Source organism: Hetaerina americana, unplaced genomic scaffold, assembly GCF_022747635.1.
Source record: "Hetaerina americana unplaced genomic scaffold, ioHetAmer1.1.p SCAF_9, whole genome shotgun sequence".
Classification (NCBI taxonomy): Eukaryota; Metazoa; Arthropoda; class Insecta; order Odonata; family Calopterygidae; genus Hetaerina; species Hetaerina americana.
Window position 1 is genome coordinate 11,146,021 of NW_027287538.1, and position 22,952 is coordinate 11,168,972.

The 22,952-nt window shown below is 35.1% G+C and overlaps 1 protein-coding gene across 2 annotated transcripts in view; it reads left to right on the plus strand.

Annotated features, from left to right (window-relative positions):
- Pkc98E (Protein kinase C) overlaps positions 1 to 22,952 on the plus strand; it is a 99,861-nt gene that overhangs the window by 57,881 nt on the left and 19,028 nt on the right. For both annotated transcript variants that reach the window (XM_071597481.1, XM_071597482.1), the window contains exons 2-11: positions 1,718 to 1,778; positions 2,442 to 2,607; positions 3,590 to 3,621; positions 4,031 to 4,113; positions 5,276 to 5,417; positions 6,100 to 6,233; positions 7,743 to 7,983; positions 10,003 to 10,163; positions 20,422 to 20,547; positions 22,270 to 22,424. In XM_071597481.1, coding sequence (XP_071453582.1) covers positions 1,718 to 1,778; positions 2,442 to 2,607; positions 3,590 to 3,621; positions 4,031 to 4,113; positions 5,276 to 5,417; positions 6,100 to 6,233; positions 7,743 to 7,983; positions 10,003 to 10,163; positions 20,422 to 20,547; positions 22,270 to 22,424 — 1,301 coding nt within the window. The remainder of the gene's footprint in view (positions 1 to 1,717; positions 1,779 to 2,441; positions 2,608 to 3,589; positions 3,622 to 4,030; positions 4,114 to 5,275; positions 5,418 to 6,099; positions 6,234 to 7,742; positions 7,984 to 10,002; positions 10,164 to 20,421; positions 20,548 to 22,269; positions 22,425 to 22,952) is intronic.

Sequence of the window (22,952 nt, forward strand, 5' to 3'; positions counted from 1 at the left end):
CCTTTTTCTATTTTTCATCTTCCGGTACCGTAATTTTCCGAACCAGCCCTTCCTTTTGATTGAAATTCAATCCACACCTAATAGGATATAGGTGGATCTTGGTCTTCTTATTCTTTTCAGATCGGATAGGTGTCAAGCTATACCAAACTACCAACAGAAAACATTACGTCTAATTTCTCAATAAACTTCAACTTTCTTGGTACTCTCACAGTGACATGCTCTCTTTTACTGCCGCCCTTGTTTAGTGCTTATGTCAAAAGTTGCCTTAATCATTCGCTAGGTGATTCCGTAATCATTTAGTGCTTAAGTATATGGAGAGTTACGAAATCGGTTGGAAAGAATTGGTCATCTGCCTTACATACGTATTCCGGTCACGCCTGCAGTGCTGCGTTTAGGTGTACATAGGAATGTACCATGTAGCAATGATGTATTCATCATATCAACTGTACAGCTGGAACATTGATGCATTTCTGAAATATCACATTGTTTTTCAATCCCATTTGTGGGGAACTGCAAACTTAAAGTATATTTCGTCAGAGTAGAGCACTGCTCTCTCTCGCAACCCTTGATAGGCCACCCGCACTGCACGGCCGAGCTATTTTCCGATTAGGGAGAGGAGGGCTTACTGTTATTGTCCTTGTGCACGGTGGAAAGAGCGAGGTAGAAGCAAAATCATTGCAATACAGTTCCTAGTGCGTTAGCCTATACAACCCTGTCCTATAGCCAGTAAAAGTAATATAGAAGACATTGTTTCCCAATGTTATATATTGGTCATTCAGATGCCTATCATTGGATAGAGAAAATAATATGTGCCGCCTGGCATGGGATTGCAGAGTCAGTTAGTAGTTGTCATGGTTACAGTTGTCATTATCATTGTAGCTGTCAGTCAGTCAAGAGCTGTAGTTAAGTTGGTTTGAGTGCATACATGCATGCTGCAAATCTCAGAGTAAGGAGTGAATTCCATAATCTTTTGGTGCCTAAGTAAATGGAGAGTCATGAAATCTCTTGGCAATAATTGATTAATTCATCTTAATTGAATGAATGAGTGAATGGGAATAAAAACAAGAGTGTCGAAGTATGGAATGGGGATTTTTGCCTCGGTGTCTCGGTAATTAATTTTTGAGCATATACTTAAAAGAATGTACGTATCACAGGAAGTGTATTAGGGGTCATTAAGTTGCAGTGAACTTGTTTGTGTTATGTTTGGTTAACATATTTCAATATATTTACCTTGGGAAAAAGTTTATCTCGGTACGGCTGGTGAATTATGCATGAGTGAATTCCTTTGCTGTTTTCTGTGTTAAATGTCCTGACTGACTTAAATGCAGTTGAATATAAAATAATAGTAGATTTTACAAAGAACAGTGGCTGAGATACAATTTTATTTAATGGTCAAATTGACTCTTTCACTTTGTAAATTTGACTAAATACCATTTCATGATAATATTTGATGTTACGAATTGTGCAGATTTATTGTATTAAATGGATGACTATATTTATTTGTCTCACTCCCATGTTACATTGTTTGTTTTGATTGGATTATTTGAAATTACCGTCATACCGAGGACCCAAGGACGGTACCTGTGCAATCCTTCTGTGCAAAATGTTAATATGTAATTCTATTATTGATGAATAATCCCATGCCATTGTTAGGGTAGCATTGATAATATTAATTTTACTTATTGCTAATGAGGTGTATGTTTCTTGTGTATTCCAGATTGACTTAGAGCCTCAAGGGAAAATCCATGTAAAGATCAATTTAAAATGGACATCAAAAGGTAAATAATGCTTTTCTTCTTGCCCTTACATTTGTCTTCATGGATCTTATTTTTACATTACCAATATCTTAGAAATATCAAATCTAATGTCGTACATGCTTCAGCAGAATTTTCAAGAGTTGAGGAAGTTGCTCTTTTTTACAAAGTAAACAGTATTTGTGCGCATTGAATTAGTACCTCTCCGTGGTAAGGCTCACCACTATGTGTAGGTACGTATGTTTGCCTTGCACTATTTATTCTCCCAGGTTTGGTGTATGCCAATGTTAATAGTCGTCTCCTAGCTCTGGGCATCAATAAAAGGTCTAATATGTCAATTTTTTCCAAACAATTAATGTATTAGTGTTGAGAAAATATTCCCGATTAATATTATGCATAATATTAATCAAACTTATTTGCCCTTTCTCTAAAATGCAATCAAATTTCTTGGTAGAGCCAGTTAATAATTTTGCTATTGATTCATTCAAAATGTAACCAGTCCTCATCAGAAGTGCCCACCATGAAAGTCAGGGTGATGAACATTACACGAGTAATATATGTGTAATGTTTGTGGCACTTGTTTATGCAATTACTGTAGAGATTATTACTGATCACCAAGTGGCTCATGTCTTATGATTCCTGTCAGCCAATTTTGAACTTGTCCTGTTTTTCTCTTTGACGAACCAGCGGACCAACACCCGGTGGAGAAGCCACGGGAGTTCAAGGAGCGGCAGGGATTCAACCGCCGGAGGGGTGCCATGCGCCGGAGGGTGCACCAGGTCAATGGTCACAAATTTATGGCAACGTTCCTTCGGCAGCCTACATTCTGTTCTCACTGCCGAGAGTTCATTTGGTGAGTTTGATTGAAGAAATCACATTTCCTACTCTCTGTGTGCCTCCTACCCTCGTTAAGGTTCTCCATAAATGGGCAGAATAGCAACAAATGAAATCCTCATGGTCTCACAGGATATATTCCAACCCGGGAAATGGAGAAAACTAATGTTGGAGTAATAAAATTTACAAGTTTTGCAGAATGGCTGAAAGAAGTTGGCAGTACCTCATTTGGCTATAAAAATTATTTAGCAAACATTGATTGATTGTTCATAGTATAAGTACTATGTAGCATGTATAAACTTAAAGCTGTGCCTCATCTAAGTCATATATTTGAGAGTAGGAGGCGTTGTAAGTTACACATGAAAGTATGGGGCAAACAAACAAGATCAAGTGGTGCAGTTAATGTATTTGGGCAGTATTTTAAAGGAAAAGAGTCTTATTAGTCAGGACATGAGGAAGATAATTGCATAAGCAAAAGAGGCATTTGCTAGAAGAAGAGAATTGATGAGGGGTAACACTGGAGTAAAGATGTAAAAAAAATATTAGCAAAGACTTATATGCTGAGCGTAGAGCTTTATGGATGTAAGAACTGGTCTTTGAGTGAATAGGATGAGTGTAGAATGGAGGCTTTTGGCATTTAGGTGTAATGGGGAATATGTATAATAAATTGGACAGAGAAGAAGGCATTGCAAGGAACTAGGTCATTATATTTCCTTTAATATTTTCCTGTTGCACGTTTTCACTGTTTATATCTTCTATTATTTTTCCTATTAAAGCATGAAATAATTTTCATTTGGTTTTATTATTCTGTGATAATTTTCCTGTGTATACAGGTATATACCCTTTGTCTCTTTAAAATTTTCAAGCATCTCAAAGTTAAGTGGAGTACTGAATTTTGGCAGGCTGTCTCATAGGAAAAATGTAGGCTTGGAATTACTTTTTTGTGGTTGGTTGATTGTTGTTTGGTAACATTTTAATGGGTATTTTTTTTTGTTTTTTAGGGGATTGGGTAAGCAGGGATACCAATGCCAAGGTAAGAATATTGTGCATTATTACATCAACCAGTATATAATTAGCCCATTTTTTTTAAATACTGAACAGTGTTAGTTAAGGAAAATCATTTGAAATTGTTTTTTCTGTTCACTTAAACTCTTTCTGTGAAAGTAATATTTCAGATTTTTCAACACTTAAGTTTTTCAACTTAATAAAAATATGTTTCTTTAATGCAATTCAAGAATTTTTTCAATAAATACAATGAAATGGTTGGTTTTTAATTCCGTTAAAACTTCAATTTTATCTTGTACTTGTATAGATATAATTTGATGGCAATTCCTTGAAATATGCTTCTTACTTAAATGCATTACACTTAAAAATGATCTATTTGTGCTTATACATTGCATTAATTAATAATTTAATGAAACTTTTGAAAATACCTTTTACAGTTTGCACCTGTGTTGTTCATAAGAGATGCCACCAATTTGTGGTGACTAAATGTCCAGGAATGAAGGATAGCACTCAGGAAGAGGTGAGTTTTTGCATGTTCTCATTTTACATGTTCTCATTTTATGGAATTTGTAATTTCTCGGGTTGCACACTGCATAGTATTGTAAAACATCAAAATTACAATGACTCAATCAGCCATCATCTTCAAGATGGAGTGATTTTAAGATGAAAAACATGATGGTAGAGTTGACCATTGAAATGTCAGTGTTCTGCAATGCTACCGGATATGACATCTAAGAACTCTTTGTGAATGCTTTTTACTGGGAAGACTTTATTCCTAAGTTTTCATTCAAAAATGTGTACTGTGCCTTAAAATAAAGGTGCAATTCGACAATTTCCATTTCTATACCTACCACTTTGTGTGCCATTCTCAGGCCTTGCGTGCTATTCCCAGTTCATTTTACAATAAATCATGTGCCAATAATCTGCACCTTAGATATTACTGGCTATATCAAGATTCTCATATCATGCTGTGCCTCTTTACTTCCACTGCATGTGACAGAAAATGTAATAGACCTGGTCCTGATTGAATCAAGATGCTTTGTTTTCTCCCTAAAATTTCAAAGTATGTTAAAGGATAGTGATATAATGTTACTGGATATATCTGATTCTAGATCCTACATAACATTTTCCCATGTTGTTGCAATAATGTTTCACATGTTATAATAATGTGAAATAATTGCAAATTATAATGCTCTGAAGGCAAAATTTTAAACACTCATTTTAAGTGCATTCCTACCTGAAATTTGAAGAAAAAGTGCATGAACGATGTTGTATGACTTTATACAAGCATACATAAAATGGTTTCTTTTTACAGTTGTACCCTTTTTTAAACAGTGACGTTGTTGATCGGGTTTGTGATTTTATTGAAGAATCAGTGGCAATGGAATCAAGAATTGAAATATGAGACTCTGTGTCGGAATTGAAATCTGTAAAAATTTTGTATTGACTCATCTCTAGGAGCAATGCCACTTCCAATGAATTCCATGGAAGATTAAATAATGTTATTAATTAAAGTATTAAGGCCTAAATTACCTGGTATCATATGTTTTCCTGTTAAAAGAAATACCAAGGCACCACAAACAGTCCTATACTGTAAACTGCCTCTTCTACCTAGATGTGAACATTGATTGGTTTTAGAGCTCAGTGGTTCTGATTCACCTATGTTTTAAATTTTATTTTAGCAACCAACGCAAGGGCAAGGCCAACGCTTTAATGTAAACATGCCCCACCGCTTTGTGGTGCACAACTACAAGAGGTTCACCTTCTGTGATCACTGTGGCTCCCTCCTCTATGGTCTCTTTCGACAAGGTCTGCAGTGTGAGGGTGAGTGAATTAGTTGAACATATTTGACTCCAATTTCTTCGGAAACAATTCTTCAGTGTATAGGGTCAGAATTTTGAGTGAAACTGTTTTTAAAGTGTTAGAAAAAAAGGGCATTGTGTATTTTGTCAACTGGCTAGCATGCCTTTAATCAAAGGAAAAGTTGCCCATCCATTTATTGAAATACATCTCAATTACTCATGGCAGATGGCGTCTAGTTTTTTGTCTTTTGTTATTAACAAAGAATGAATTATTGTATTCTGTATTAAATTAAATAATATAATACCTCAATGACTGAAGTAAATGCCTAGCATCAATGAAGTCATTAAAATTGTGTTGCATGATTCATGGAAGAATGTAAATTTGAAAAAAATAAATCATAGTACTTACATAATTTAGCTTTAACTGAATTTGTTGTTTATGGGAAATTTCTTTTATTTTATTTTATTCTTGTATGTGGAAATTCTTAGGCTCTGCATAAATCAATTTTTTTGAACTCAGTAATTGTGTGGTTCATTTTTGTGGAACTTTTTGAAAATATCACTTGTAACACACGCAAAGTCCATTATTTTCTTCATCTATAACCTTTACAGAAAATAAAAATGTTGATATTTCCCCGTTATGTACTGTCTTTAATCTCCAATTTGTGTTCTTAAGCTAAATAATTTATTTTCTATAATTGCAGCTTGCAACATGAATGTCCATAAACGATGTCAAAAGAATGTGGCCAATAACTGTGGAATCAACACCAAGCAGTTAGCACAAATCCTCGGGAAGATAGGCATCTCTACGTACAAGTTAACTCCGAGAAGGTCTAAGGTACTTGGAAATTGACGAAATTCTCATTTTGTATGTAAGTCATTTTATGATAACTTTTGTAAACCTTACTATTGATTTTAAGGGATACTTTTCCTATTATTTTAATCCAACACATGAAATTTCTAGAAACAGCTGCATCATGTGTGGATGTATGGCACTGGTATTCAAGACACAGTTCAAAAACTTTTCAAATACTTGCCCGCTTAACTGCAAGTGTTGGTAGGCTGTGGCTTTTTAGGAGGATGCATAAAAGTGAAGTCATGAGTGCTGATGGTGGTGGCACTGTTGATCCTTTTAGGAAAAAATTGCAGGCTTTGATGACCAAATATGATTGACAGTTTTCTCATATCTATAATGCAGATTAAATGGACCTGTGTTGGAGATGTCTGCCAAGGAATTCATAAGCTTCATTAAGTGAACCCAAGGTTCCTTGACCAAACAATTTAAAGGAAAGATAGCCATGGTTCTGTTTGCTAATGAACCTGGTAGCCACAAGTTGAAGAATGATGGGAAATTTCTCAATCCGAAAGTCTGGATGGTATAAGGACTGTTTTCACTGTACTTAAAAAGAATGTGGCAAATTCATGGTTTACTGGAGTTATCGCACTGGATTGATTCCATAGACAGTCATCAAGTTTTGAAAGATGAAATTGATGTTCTGGAAATTTCAAAGGTAGAAAGAAATGTTCTTTTGATTTTGGACCATGCCCCTCTGAAATCGATAGAGTTTAGAAAAGGCCAAACAGTGATGTGATTCAGTCTCAAGGTTTTTTTAAATTTTGTGTGTACGTACTCCTCTGAGTAGCATGCCTAGAGAGCCAAATTTAAAATCAACAAGTTCTTATCTCTTTTAAGTTGTACCATTATTCTTCATAATTTTTGTTAATTAAATATATCAATTTCATAATATTGTTTGGTTGATTTCTTGTGCTTTTAGTCATAGCATTTCATTGTATGATTTGAAGTTATTGCATTAAGGTTGGTGGAACAATCCATTTTCAAGTTTTCCATCTCTTTGATTCAGAAGAATGAAATATTGGTAACAGCCCTAAATTTTCAGCATAATTGAGTTCACAAGAATTTACATTGATTGCTTTACACGCCCTGACTAATCTACAATTTCTGAACAGAAAAATATATGAATGAAAAGAAGGGGTACAAAGAGGGTTGGAGAAAGAAATAATAGGGGTTAGGTCATAATAAGGGAGGAAGGTTGAAAGATATATAAATGGTATTCATGGTAATGGGAGTAGGACTCAATAAAGATTGTGTTGTTTCAATAATTGGTCTCTGGGACATTTTGGACATTAAACTAATATTGAATAATGCATAAAATCATACCTTTTATAATAAAAACTGTAATTTTTTGATAAAATGCATGCTGAAAGTTGTTGGGAGGTTCTTAAGTGACAAGTTTTAGACAAGAGGAGGTTGCTAAATGGGCATCCTTTCATCTTATCAAGTTGCTGCTACAATTAACTGATTGTTTCATTGACAATTACTTTTCAGACCCCCATCAGTGGTTCATCAAGCTGCCTCCAGATGCCCACCTCAGCAGACAAGGCATCATCTGGAATGCTTCGTCCTCACTCTTCAGAAGATGACAGTGGTATGCTAGTCCCTGGGGGAGGTTCACAGCCAGAGGAAGAGGAGGAGGTCCGGATGCGTCTTGTGGCGCAGGAAGTGATGGAGAAGAAGATGCGGGAAAAGCTTCGTGATGGGGACCTTCCACCAGAGAGAAGAGGGGAAGGTGGGTGTGAAAATGCCATGTCTGGCATGCTATGTATTTATCTTCCTTCTTAAATATGTCTATAAAAAATTTTTCCATCAATCAATAAATCATACCTTCTCACAAAGTTAATGGCTGGTGTTTGACAGCGTAATTTTCCAGAAAATTATATGCAGTTTTTTTTGTGATTAATGAGTGTGTAGGTCATCTTGTACTAATCCATGTATGACATCTGGAAGTCCAGGTTGAATGGCCAGTTCCTCAACTTGTGTTGCCTGTAGTTTCCCAAGGCGGCCTAGGGCCCATTTCTTATAGCTACCATGCCCCGAGATATTTAGTTAACCCAAACATTTATGAACTTCTTAACTGTGAAAATTGCTAAATAATGAAAAAAATGAGTGGCACCACTAAACTTGTATACATGAACTAACAAGACTGTGGTTCAATGTTTTTGGTGCTAATGGAACTGAAAACTTCCAGCCAGCAAAGCAGAGAATTTACCCTTTCCCCTTAAGTCATCCTTAAATAACAATTCCTTTCATGCTCAAATGGTATTTTTATTGGATATGGGTGAGTTTGAAAGGTATAGGATGCATTTTTTTGTATTTGTTCTTATATTTCGACTTGCTCTACTACAGTTTCTGGCTTAAGAATTTGAACATTTTTGTTAAGCACTGTTTAGCCTATTATTTGAAAAATTGGTAATGAATTATAACTTTTTGCTCAAAGTTTTTGGGGACTGGACTTAAATTCCAAATAAGTCAAAATGAATGCTTTTGCCAACAAGTTTGGTTTAACTTGTAATCTGAGATTCTCACAGTGGCCAAGTTCATTAAGGGCTCATTTTACTGTACCCGCTTGAATACCATTTCCTGCCATCTATTTATCTTTCTGTACAGTGGTTAACTTAGATAGGGCATACTGATAGTGCCTTTTCAAAGACAATAGTTGCTTGTTTTCTGCACTGGTATAAACTAAGCTTGTTGCTCTCTATTAGAAAGGAGCACACTTTGAATTTCTTCTCATTGTTCATAAAGGTTCTGTATGCATTCTAGTAATTATCTGTTTCCAAGAGATAGGATTCATGTCAATCACTATATCACCATCAAACTTATTTGATTGATTAAAAAAATTGGTACTTTTTATTTTTGGAAAAAAGTATCCTTTTGCTTTCTCTATTTTAAAGATCTAAAGTGAAAATAGCATCAAGGAAAAATAATCTGGTAAATGTTTATCTGGATTATGGCTATAATAGCATGTATTCTCATAGAATTTATTACAATCCACTTCTGTTGTGTTGCCTGCTAGAATTAACCCAGAACACATTATAACTGCAGCCTTTAAATAAGACTCAATTAATGGAATGGGTTCTGAAAATTGTGGGCAAGTGCTACTTTAGAGCAAATAATCTCCAGATTGAAGAGAATTTTTTGTGTATATTCAACTAAGTTAGTGTTTATGTAGTAATAGCTATTGCAATGTTTTAATTTAAGATACTCTTCAAGTTCCATCAAGAAGAGTCCAATTAGGCTTTCACTCAAAGTCCATTTGCCCTGTTTCAGTTATCATCATGGCAATGCTTGAATACTCTGTTGAGTATCAGTATTTTATTATTATTATTTTCAGGATTTTAGAAGATGAAAGGGTTTTCAAAATGATTTCTATCTTAATGCCATTTAATTTCATTTCAACTTCATGGTAGAAGATCCTGCACTTTGTTTTCAACCTGCGATCATCTATTCCATAGCATTTTTAAGTTAAGCAGTTGCTCTCAAGGAATAGTAACTACAACTAAGCATTTGTTTATCTAGTAAATCACTTACTAACTAGTTGATCTATTCTAAGTTACACAATAAATTCACAAAATTATAGAAATCAATACAATAGAGCCAACCTTTCTTAATCTTAGTTCTCCTGTAAACAGATGGAGAAATTGATACTCAAAATGTATTTTAGCTTAATGATTAAAAAATTTTAGGGCTATTGCTAATCTTGGAATGCAATCATGATTTCATATTTTTTAAATGGATTTCATTATAGGCCGGTCATCGTCATATATAGAGCCTTCATCGGATCGAACTGGTAGGGAGAGGAAGGTGGGTCTGGAGGACTTCCACTTTATAAAGGTGCTGGGCAAGGGAAGTTTTGGGAAGGTGATGCTGGCTGAGAAGAAGGGCACAGACGAAGTCTATGCTGTCAAGGTTAGTCAAAAGCCTATAGTCCAAATTGAAACTCAATTGTAAATTGTTGGCAATGAATGTAAAAGGTGTTGGTAAGGTTTTCTTCCGTATCTGTGTAGTGTACAGAAAGTAGCTATGGTAGTTAAAGGAGTAAGGTAGTGTAGAGAGCTAAATGTACCCTTGATATTGTAGTGGACCTCTCCATGCATATAGCTAAATATATTGTTATGATTTTTTTTAACCTTTCTTGTGTTCTTCCCCTGTAACATATGGAGGAAAGGGTCTCTTTAAATCTCATATTTCATTTCTAATTTTCCGTGTTTTTTTATTTAGCTATTCTGTGTACCCATATGTTATTGTCTTATTGTTTTGTTCATTTTAAAATTTCAATAAATTCAATTTTTCCTTGAATTTTGTTCCATTTCATGCTTCAAGTGTGTCGACTTGATTCAGAAGTATGAAGTGAACATAATGTCTGTTTTAGCATTTCTGTGAATTACAGTCTCAGAAGTGGAACCTTTAAGAACAGATGTTATATCTTGTTAATTAAATTTGGTTGCATTTTTGTCAATGATAATATTTATGACTTTGTTTATTATTTGAGTTCGTTTGACTACAAGCTTTAACGTAGAATTTTAATAAACGTAGTTTACATTTATATTTTATGTACCTAATGATTTTCTTATGGTTGAAACATTGTATTTTGACTTTATTAAATCATTTTAATGGAAACAGTTCTGAGTATTCTTTTAACTCTGTTTTATTATATATTTATCAGCAACTTCATCCTTATATCAAGAACTTTTAGCCAAAATATAACAGATTTTTGTAAATCCTGTCAATGTAAAAATCTTTTCTATTAATCAACTCAACCTGAAGTGCTTAAGAGATATTAAATGGTATTTGCAGCACTGCAGAGCTTCTGAAGCATAAATTGGAATTTTCTCAGGAGATGAATTTTTTGTTTATTACAAGGAGGGCAAGTAAAGGCTAGTGGTTTTTCAAGGAGTTAAAGGGTACTTGCATGATATAAGTATGCCCATAAAAGGATACTGTGTAATCAGCATAAAATGAGAAAAAAAGACCTAAAATTATGATAGTGTTTGGTTAACTATAAAACTTTTAGTTAATATGTTAGTAAAAATATATTTTGTGAATTAATCAAAATATTTATACATTTCTATTATTTATGATTTTTATAAAAAAACAACATACTAAATGAAACCACAACCTGATATTAGTTTGTAACCTAGAAATGTCCTTTTTCCTTCCTTGTGATGCAGTTAAAACCTGAATTAAGTTAAGAATTAATAAATTTAAGGTTTCATTAGCTGAACGTTGAATTTTAGTTAGTTTAAGGTTTGTTTTAAATAATCAAATGCTAGTATAGATGGTGGGTGAAATCAAAATAAAAGTTAAATAATTTAAATTACAAATGTGCTATTGATTGGAAGGAAAGAGTGAATTAGTGTAGGGAAAGCTGTGATTGTAACATGCTATACTATATGGTGGAAAGTTAAAAGATCAAATTAGTCAAGTAGTTGGCATGTCTTTCAATTTGTGCATTAAGGAAAAAGGGTTCATTTAAAAGTTAGAGGGAAATCTGACATGAGCTCTGTGTACACTCATTCACCTTGATTATTTATTTTATATCTATGTAGTGACAGTTATCGATTATCAGTTATGATGTGGGACAAGTTCGGTCACTTAGTATGAGATCATTATTTCCATTTTATTATATTTGTCAATATGTGTGAAACTCAAAATTTTATATCCGTTGACCATTAGAAACATAGTGAAAAGAAAGAATGTGAAACTAATTTATTTGCAACTCAGAAAATATTCAATAGCATCATTCAAACATGCCTCACTGAGTGGGTTGATTTTGGATATATGCTATTTAGTTAAGTTTTTGTTCAGAGTAACACTTTTATGGCGATTGGTGTCATTATATAAAAAGACAGCGAAAGATTTTTGTTTTCTGTATCATATCGGAAAATCATTGAAGTGGAAAAGCAAGTTGTGAGCATTAATTAATATTGTTAGCATGGTATTGATAGATATGACGTAGGATTTGTTAGTGTTACTTGATAATTCTAGAGATTAAATGGTAAAGGTGAGTGTAATATTTTCTTAAATACTAAATTAGTTTCTCATGGGGTTAATATTTTTTATTATAACTTCTAAATGAGACCAAAATAAAAATAAAATTCTGCAGGTTTGGAAAAATTATTGATGACAATTGAAATGTAACCACAAATATCAATGTGGGATCATATTTTAAATAATTGGTGTTAGAAAAAGGGGGCACAAAGGCTTCTTCATTTGTCATCTATTATTCAAGCCAAAATTGTTTTTGTACATTATGATGAATGCAACTGAAATCCATGACACCTTAATTGGAATGGGGCAACAAATGATAAAATATGTATTACAATTGCAAACAATGAAATTGATAAGGTTAATTAAATGAATCAACATCATGAATGTCAGTTAAGCCACTAAGATGAAGCAACCGCTTGGCGGAGCCAAACTGATGAACAATTTGTTCTGGGCGCTTGTATCTCACTCATTAGCGACATCAAGAAACCTGAGATAAATCTTCACCATTACATTTTTCTAAAGACATGCTTAGAATCTATTATTTTAAGAGACTTCCGTATTTCTTGGGCCTTAATTTCTTCCTAATTTTAACAGGGGACTTGTTTTACCCTGTGATTTCTCATTATCTCAATGTTAAACCCTGCACCCATACCATTTCAGGGCAGTTATCTTGAAATGTTTTTCCTGTCATTCCACCCTATTCAAGAACTCCTGTACTACTAAGTGAAGGTCAGCTGCTCATAAGATAATCTCCTAGTCCACTCATTCAAGAATCTCTTTTGTTAGCTGGTCTCCTTTTGTGGATAGAATCATTTGTCCCCTAGATTTCTTCATTTTATCATGGGCTTTGAATTTTGATACTCCTAAGGTTCATATGTTCACATTTTACAGCCTCAATAGCCTTTTCAATTTGCCTCTCATCATACCCATGTTTGTGCAGGCCTCCAATCACTCTCTGGTGCTTTCTCGCTATTCTGCCTGTGGGGCTGCTTAAAATCAAATATTTTGTTAATAAATAAAACATAATGAATTTAAATGAAAATTTTCATATTTAGTGATAAATAATGCAGTTTTGAAGGAAGTTAATTTCATAATATTCATAAATACCTACCAAAGAGTACAGTAGTTCCCTTTTGGAGATGCAAAATTTCACCTAACTGTTTTATGGCATATTAATTGTATTTATCATGATGAGAAGTAACAGATAGGCTGCTTTTTATGCAGAATATGCTTTCTTTGTCTGGAAGACATGATTAAATTGTATAATAAATTGAACGTCAGGAGGAAACACAATGGAAGTACCAGCCAGTACAATTGTTTGAATTCGCCTTGAAAATCTGAGCTCACGTCTACTTATGTTAGAGATTTGCCTTAAGACAAATCATTTTTGGTTAACATTATGACCTCGACTTAGCACAATTTGCTAACTTTTTCTACATAGCTGCTATCTGAGTTACATCTAGCTCATAGACACCCATGAATTGATTTTAAAGATGCTGCCACTTGTTTTAGTTTTTAACTAAGGGTGAGCTATTGACAGTACTTAACTAGTTATCTCCACTCAATTATATGCTCCAAAAATCAATTTATCACATGCATAAAGATATGGTTGGGAAAATAAGTGGGTTGAAGAAATGATGGATGCAGAAAGAGGGAGGGAAGGAGATGGATTCATTATATGCACGGGAAAAACATGATGTTGGATAAAATGATGGGATGTAGAAATGGGGGTACTTAGTAAATGTTAATCATGGGAGGAGCCCTAAGCGTAGCCTTCTCTTAAATAATGTGATTTTTTCATCGATTAACTGTCAATTTTTGACTTAGAAAATTGAAATTCACTTTTATTCATATGTTATTTATTTTGCTTATTCTTACAACAATCCTAGTTTACAACAATATAGGTATCTGCTAATTCGTGTTCCATAAAGCTCCAGATAGTTTTATAATTAAAAAATACTAACTTCTTCTGATGTCAATTTTTAATCGTATCTTAGGATTTAGAATCAGGATAATAAGATAAATGTAAAAAATATATAATTAAATAGTAAAAAATTAATTGTTTAGCCTACAGGGTGCGTTCCAAAAGTAATGCAATAAAATTTCCTGTGCCGCTCTTGTTGGTTGGTGTTGGATCAAATTACTTGGAGTAGGTGGGGGGGGGGGAGATGCTTAGCTTTGCCGCAAAACCAATCTCAGTGCTCTCCAAGCTGTGGAAGCGGCAGGACGTCAGTTACTGTAAACCTCTGCGTGCCGACCGTATGACGAATGACCAACGGAGCGGAAATTTCAAGTGAACTTTTGCAACATATTGAAAATGAACCTGATTATTTGGACAACGTCATCACTCGTAATGAAACCTTGGTTTTTGAATACGACCCAGAAGCAAAGCGCCAAGGCCCTGAGTGGTGCATCGACCAGTCCGCCAACCCCAAAGAGTCAAGAATGAGCAAATCAAAAGAGAAAACAATGCTCATCGTCCTTTTTGAAAATAAAGGAGTGGTCCATAAGGAGTTTATTCCTCAAGGACAGACAGTCAACACTGCCTACTACATGGATGTGCTGGAAAGATTACGAAAAAGAGTCATCAGGACGAGAAAAGACATCTCCGCTACCTGGCAACTCCATCACAACGACGCACTACAAGTCCGCGGCTTCCTGGTCAAACACCAGGTGCCAACACTGCTCCACCCCCCATATAGTACTGAAGTCCCCCCAGCAGACTTCTTTTTGTTCCCCCAGTTAAGGCAGTTCTAAAAAGAACCAGTTTTTCGTCCCTAGAAGAGATCCACTCAGCCATGAGGAATACCTTGCGAGAGGTCCCCGAGGATGCCTTCCACGGCACGTACTGGTCATGGCAGAGTCACTGGAAAAAATTTGTAGAGGCCCAAGGACAGTATTTTGAAGAATTTTAAGTGTTTGGTAAATCTGTTCAATAAATTACCTATTTAAAAAAATAAAAGCATTACTTTTGGAACGTACCGTGTATGTATAATCAGGTAAACAGATAATCTTTCCTCTGACATTTTGAAGCTCATGCTCCTCTGGGCATACTGCAACAGCATGCTGAGTAACTGTTGCCTATAGGCTACAATAATAGGTATTGAGGGTTTTATCCACGAGGTAATGGTTGTACTCCTGAAAGCATCAGATCGAGCACCCTCATCAAAAGGAATGTTTGCATGGGCAAAAATGTTCATTTGCACCTGCAGTCAGAACTCAGATATTTTGTAGTGATGGGAACGCAGAGTGTATTGTCAAAAAAAGAGGTGAAATATAGTCAGGAGGCTAGTGAGGTGAAATATTTTTGCAAGAAAGTCTAGGACCATCACCAAAAATCTAATGCAGTGTATTTAATGATAAAATACCTACCATATGGCATTTATTTGTTAATGAATGTATAATCTAGCATATCAAAATATGAAGTGAAGTGGAAGCATTGTGAGGGATATCGGACCACATCTGCTTAAAGCATAGAAATATTATTGAACTGATGTACACACAAGGAGCATTTGGATGTTTCCTTAAGATTAAGATATGGTCTAATGATTAGGGAAGGCGGCATTTTTTAAAATGGTCCCACAAATGAGAGTTTTCATTTTTGTGAGATAGCCACGTTATGATGGAGGACAAAATATGAGTGTCTCAAAACACAATTTGCAAGTCTTGAATTATAGAATCGATTCGTGGAAGTATTCGTATTTATTGCTATAACCTTGGAGAATCCTTTCTGTGGATGGGGTGCTTTTCCCAATAAAACTGGGGGTACTTCATTCAGCTTCTCCCTGTGCATGGCAAATATGCAAGACAAATTTAACATTAATTTCCGGGTGTTAGTTGATGTAAATTCTAAATACTTCTGTAATAGGTTCCGAATCTTGGGAGAGAGAACTGCTTCCACCCCAAAATAATCTCCTTAAAAATTCTGTTTCACCTTTATTGCATCTATTCCCAAATCCAAGACAAAATATCAGGTTAGATATTTTTTCATGTCACAAACTCAGGTGAAAAAATGGAAGAGAAAAGTAATAGAACCATGAGCAGTATGAGATGTGAGGTCTCTGAAATAGTTGAAGGCTAGTTAATCATTCTTTTTTCTTAATCAGACCCTGTATCAGTCAGAATGCTGCACTTTTGCCGTGATATTTGACATGATCTAGACTAGCTGGGCCGAGGTGGCCCAAACAAGCGACTTGAGATACTTGGTGTGACTACAGCTGCTGCAAGAACTCTGCCATGTGAAGGCATTCATGCAGCCTTACCTCATTTGGCATTTAATATGGGCCTGCCTTAAGATGTATGATACAACATTACTGAGGCATGGTGCCGTACCAAAGTAAAAAAAAAATGTATTTGTGCCGAGCACATTTCTTTCTAATGTTCAATTTATTTTTATGACAGTGATACTTATGTGAGTTAAAAAGTACCCTGTCTGCTTAATTGTCATTAACCTATTTGGTAGTGACAAATAATCAAATTGTCAGTTGTTATTATATTTTATATGATTCATAAAATTATTTATAAAAGCCATGAAAATTAGAAGAAACACTTAAGCAGTTAAAAGGGCTGTCGCATGGACATGGATAGGTACTTTTAGGTTTGAGGAAAATATGGTGCTTCTTTGTTTATAATAATGATCTAATTGGCTATGTATCAAAAAATTCATAGCAATTATCAAAAATGAAAAGTAACCAGTAATGTCCTGGTGGTATAGTTAAAATATTTTTGCTACTTAAGGAATGAATTCATACTTTTTGCTAAGTTTCCAATTAATAAGATGATAATCCTCAATTGGGTTGAGATTTGTTTTGTATAATGATTTAGCATCATCATCTATGTTATTTGGGAATATTATAAAGAGGGGCAATGATGTACTTGCTCATTGAATGTCTGCTCACGAAGGCACTGTAAACTTTGAAACATCCAAACTGGGAAATTATTCTTATATTTATTATTAAGCAAATTTGAAATATCTGTTTTTGATTTCTCGAATGACTTTGGAGAAGAAAATACAAAACCCTCGGGGCTCAGGGGCCTATCAGGATAGCAAATGGCATAAAAAAGGCAGTTTTCTGTGCTCATGAAACTATTCCTCAAATTTGCAAATCACAATTGGTTGGATGATCTAAATTGAGATTTTCTTTCACATAGCATTCATTTTTGCATGCAAACCTCATACCTGTTTTTATCAATATTTATCAAAGGAATGTCACTGACAAATTTTGTGGAGCCTTTCTTGATTTCAAGAGTAACGCCTGAATAATATTATTAATGGGAAAGGCATTTACTATTTTCCATTGTTATGATTGGATGTCATTAATAGGGTAAGTTCTTTGGCAATTATTTTGTTCAATGAACCTCTCCATCATCCAAAACAACCATCCCACCTTGTGTTTTGTTCCTTTCTGCACTAGCAAATTTTGTTTTCTTGGAAGGTTTTAACTAACTTACTTGCACCTAAGGAATACCTGAAATGCTTTGGAACTTTTCTCAGTTTTGAGCAAGTATTGGAAATTCACAATTGGTTTGTTGAATCTCTCAAGCAACTGAGGAATATGAATAGTATAACTTTTACTGAGGATCATACCATTCATTCTGGATATCCCTCCAAATTGAATTCACTAACTCTTATAATTAAGAACATATAATAAAAATATCGATAATTTTATGGCCTTAAATAGGCAACTGTTTCAGCTTCCTCCAAATTCTTTTTACAATATACTTTGCTTTATTGTACGAATCTGGGATCCTGCATCTGAAAAAGGTTTATTGGCATGGCATGGTGTGGTTAGGCTCCAAATAGTTCACCTAATCCATGTTAAATAAAAAGAAATAAGTAACTGTATATCCGTCAAAATTTTGATTCCAATAAGTATCGTGTATCAATTACCACAAAAAGTGATCTCAAATTTTTTAAATACATCCAATTCATTGTGTACTTACTTAACTTTCATTTAATATAAGTAAGAGAAGGTTCCAAGCCAACATGCAGCCAATTTAGTATATTATTTTCCCCTTGATGTCAATCATCTTTCTTTGAGAAAAGGTCAAAATTTCATTTTCCCCAGAGTTGATATTAAACTTAATTCTGTTGACACTAAAGACTACGTATTCAAAGATAGATGAGAAATTTCCTTTTTGCCCTAAGATCAAATCACTCACTCATTGAAGATCACTCAAATTTATAGTGTACTTTGATTACCAATGTTCAGCATTAAAAGTTCTGGGAATTGTTTCAGTGAATATTTTATGCATTTACAAATTTTTTGATGAAGAACTAGAGTTAGGCACATGTATATTGCAAAAGTTGTCTGTTACAAAGATCCTGATTGAGTTATCATTATGCTTCAAAATGAAGTACTTCCACGAATCTTACATTTTCATTGAGACTTTTATAGCATATAGTAGTGCCTTATAATCAAAGTTAGATGAGCTCTTAGGACTTATATAACATGTAACAGTGCCAATTAGTGCGCTTTTGACAGGTTGAAAGAAAGGCATATTTGTAGGCACCAAAAGATATCTATTATAAAAAATATATCTTTATATTTTGAAATTTTTTAGAGGTGAAATTATCAGTTTCTGTTATGCTGAGACTGGTGTAATGATATCTCATTATTGGCTGATATTAATGTTGGAAATCGTTATTGATTCAAAGTCCTGGTATATTGACACTAACAGATGAAACTACAGGGAGAGGAAAGGGTGGCCATTTGCAGCAATCCAGTTAAGCAAAGGGATTGCCTCTCTTACTGAAGCATATTTCATGCCACGACCTGACTTGCTGATATATTGTCAGTGACTTTGATGGAGCATCCTCCATATCTGCTTATTTCAATTTAGCCGACAAACACATTTACTTTCAATTTAGTGAATTTATACGGAAGATGAATTATTTTCTCTATGATATGTTAGTGACATCATGGTATTCTGAGTGGTGTACATTTAAATGATCAAATTGCATAAAAAAAAGGTTATGCTTTGAAGTCAGGAATTGATTTTTCACAAGAAATATTGGTAAAAACCCACTTACTACCAAAATTAGATGCTGACCTAAATGTGGTGTCCAAACTACGAGGGTCATCCGGAAAGTAGTACCCGTTCGTGAAATAAAAAGACAAAAGTAAATATTAACAAACATAAAAAATTTTATTTGAAAGAGGATACTTTAAACTACTTCTCAACATAATCTACAAGCAAATTAAGGCATTTGTCATAGCGTGTGACAAGTTTCTGTATTCCTGCTGCATAGTCCTTCGCCGCCAGCTCATTGAGATACGCGAGGGACCCATCTTGCACAAATTTTTGCATGATGCAGATGGTGTTTAACAATTTCATGAACAATTGTTCGAGAAACATTGGGAAAATGCTCACAGATGTCATCAATTGTGACGCGCCGATCGTTCCTCACGAATTCGTCAACTGAGCTCACCAGTTGGTCTGTAATGACAGATGGTCTCCCCGAACGCTCATCGTCGTGTGTGTTCCCCCTCCCCATGTTGAAGTTGCGACACCACCGCCGAACAGACGACTCGTCCATTACATTGTCTCCATACACCTCCTTTAATTGGCGATGAATATCACATGGGCGAATGTTTCTTGCATTGAGGAATTTAATCACTGCCCTCACTTCACAACTGGCGGCGTTCTCAATTTTTTTAAACATTGTAAACAATCACAGAAACAACACAGGCAATGCTAGCGTCACGCAACTTGGCTCAGAGAAGGCAGACAAGCCACTGAAGCTATCTGACCTCGTCCAGCGGCTACTCGCGTCGTCAGCACTTCATGCGGCACGAACGGGTACTACTTTCCGGATGACCCTCGTATGACATCATCACATTAGACATAATTGTATTGAGTGTATCTTGTCTTTCATGTGGTGACCTTACCTTTTTTCTTGTTATAAATTCTACTTGCAAACTGCATGGCATCACTGAATAATGAAATATCCTCAGTTGTCGCCATATTTCATTAGAAAACCTATTAACAACTATTGAGCGGTCCTACCATGGTCTTTGATCATTCTTTACTGAGTATGAAATAGCTCTAACCACCTATGCATATCAATGTTTTACATGAATTTTGAATGATGAATTTTAATTATGTGAAATTGGAAGTTGTTTTAGACAAATGTTTCTTCACTAAGCCTTGCTTTCTTTGGTATTTTATTCAGGTGCTGAAGAAGGATGTGATTATCCAGGATGATGATGTAGACTGTACAATGACTGAGAAACGGATCTTGGCGCTTGCAGCCAAGCATCCTTTCCTCACTGCCTTGCATTCATGTTTCCAGACAAAGGTTGGTACTATTGTCAGTCAGTTAATACGAGAAGTGCGTAAAGCATGCTTTTTTTCAGTGACTTGAGTCATGAAATGAAAATCAAATGATTTTTGCTTAATGTATTATAGATGAATAAAATCTTCAACAGATTCAGGCGAGATGTAGGGGAAGTTCATCATTACGAGAAAAAAAAATTTGCACTTTTCCGAAGAAATCTGTGGAAAATTGATAATTTGTTTTTCTCAAGAATAAACTCTGCCGATTTTTACCCTTAAAGCACACTCTAATTTAGATGATCATTCATAAAGTGTGATAACATGAGATTTAAGAAAGAGCAGTAATTCATGGAGCGTAAATAGTTGGTAGTATACAATGATTAGTATACTAAACTATCTGTCAATTATCAAGTACAGGCATTTTTTTCCCTGTTCGAAATCACACAATAATTCATCTTAACTGTATAATTCAAAGAACTGCATTTATGTAAATATGATACCGAGATAATTTTCTACCACAATTCGGTATACAGTAGAGTGCTGATTATCTTATGTTACCAATTGATGGATGGGCAAGGTATCTATTGACCCCATCAAGGTGCACTCCCTCCACTTTTATCCACTGTCCTCATTCCCCTACTGTCTCAGCTAATGGCCTTTGTTCCACTGGAAAGAGTTTTGTCTGTTATGCTCAAATTACTCGTGTAACTTATCATCTACATCTACATAATACCCCGCAAGCCGCCGCAAGGGCATGTGGCGGGGGGTGTTAGGTCACCAACCGTAAAAAGGAAAAATACCACATGCAAAAAAACAACACGGAAAATTACACCCACAGCAGCGCACACACTCATGCAAAAATCCCTTCATCCAGTGCTCATGCAAACACATATACCGCAAAACAACTAAAAAACTGCACCCCATGATGCAGCACGAAAGCCATCCAACAACTCGGAAGCCAGGACACAACAAGCAAGAAATTGAAACACCACATGAAAATGCACCACGAAACACTCTACCCCCCAAAGAGTCTGTAAAAGGCAGGGAATGCGACCCAACGTTGCAGGTAGCAGGAATTTCCCCCCGCGGAGAGGGACGAGGGATTGAAAGGGAAACTTAAAAACAGATGAACAGAACACGAATGAGGTCATTCGGAAAGAATGGGTTATTATAGCAAAACTTATAAGTGAACAACTACACTATGATTAGTCTTATGATACATTGCTCCATAAGAGTATGACCCCAGTGAGTGGCTGTGTATTCTTGTTCAATCAATGTTTGGGCAACCTTATACAAATTGTTTCCAGCAGAAAGGTATTTTTTTAAGGGAACTTGGGGCTTAATTTAGCTGTGAAAATGTTGAAAGTAATACCAATTGAGTAGCTTCAGGTGTGATGTGGTGGAAGTTGAACATAATGAATAACTGATCAAAGCACTTTTCCACTTGATAAAATATTTTTTATTTTACGACCGGGTTTTGATGTATTACATCATCATCGTCAGACCTGACGATGATTATGTCATACATCGAAACCCGGTCGTAAAATTAAAAAAAAATTATCAAGTGGGAAAGGGCTTCGATCAGTTATTCATTTCTTTGGAAATATTTTTCGAATGCTTGTCATGTAATCAAAGTTTGGTGCACGAATACATAGATAAAAGCCATCTTGGATGAATTCGTCCAGACTGTTATGGAACTGCATGTATTTTTTAGGTTTTAATTGGTAACATTTGTGTTCCCCAGGACCGACTTTTCTTTGTCATGGAGTATGTGAATGGTGGAGATCTGATGTTCCAAATCCAACGGGCTCGCAAATTTGATGAGCCACGAGCAAGGTTTTACGCTGCAGAAGTCACATTGGCCCTGCAATTCCTCCATAAACATGGTGTGGTGTACAGGTTAGTAGTTGAGTAAAATATTGGTTTTTATGCTTTGAAGTAAATTTTTGATGCATCTGTATGCTTGTAATTTAAATAATTGCCTAACTTTAAAAATGTTTGTCATGTAAAACTTTGCCTTAAGCACATTTTTTTTAAAGCCGACCCCGGTGGCGGCGGGGTAACGTCCTCGTCTGCCATTCCAAGGGTCGCGGGTTCGATTCCCGCCTGGGTGAATTTTCCTCCACCTAGGGCTTGGGTGTTTGTAAATGTGATCATTGTTATCGTTGTTAATAGTTCGATGTAAAGGCCAGAATGCGCTGTTTTCGGACTTATACTGAATAAATAAAATAAATAAATAAATAAATTGTAAGTACCAATGTTTCTACAATACTGTTGGCATCGTGGTGGTACCTATTTGTAATGCAGGTGATTTTCTTAATGTTATGATTCTTGTTGCTAGTCAACCTGCAAACTGCATGAATTCCCTAGATGTGCCCATGATTATTGGTGAATCAAATTAGATCTTTAGAAAAAATGTATTTTTGG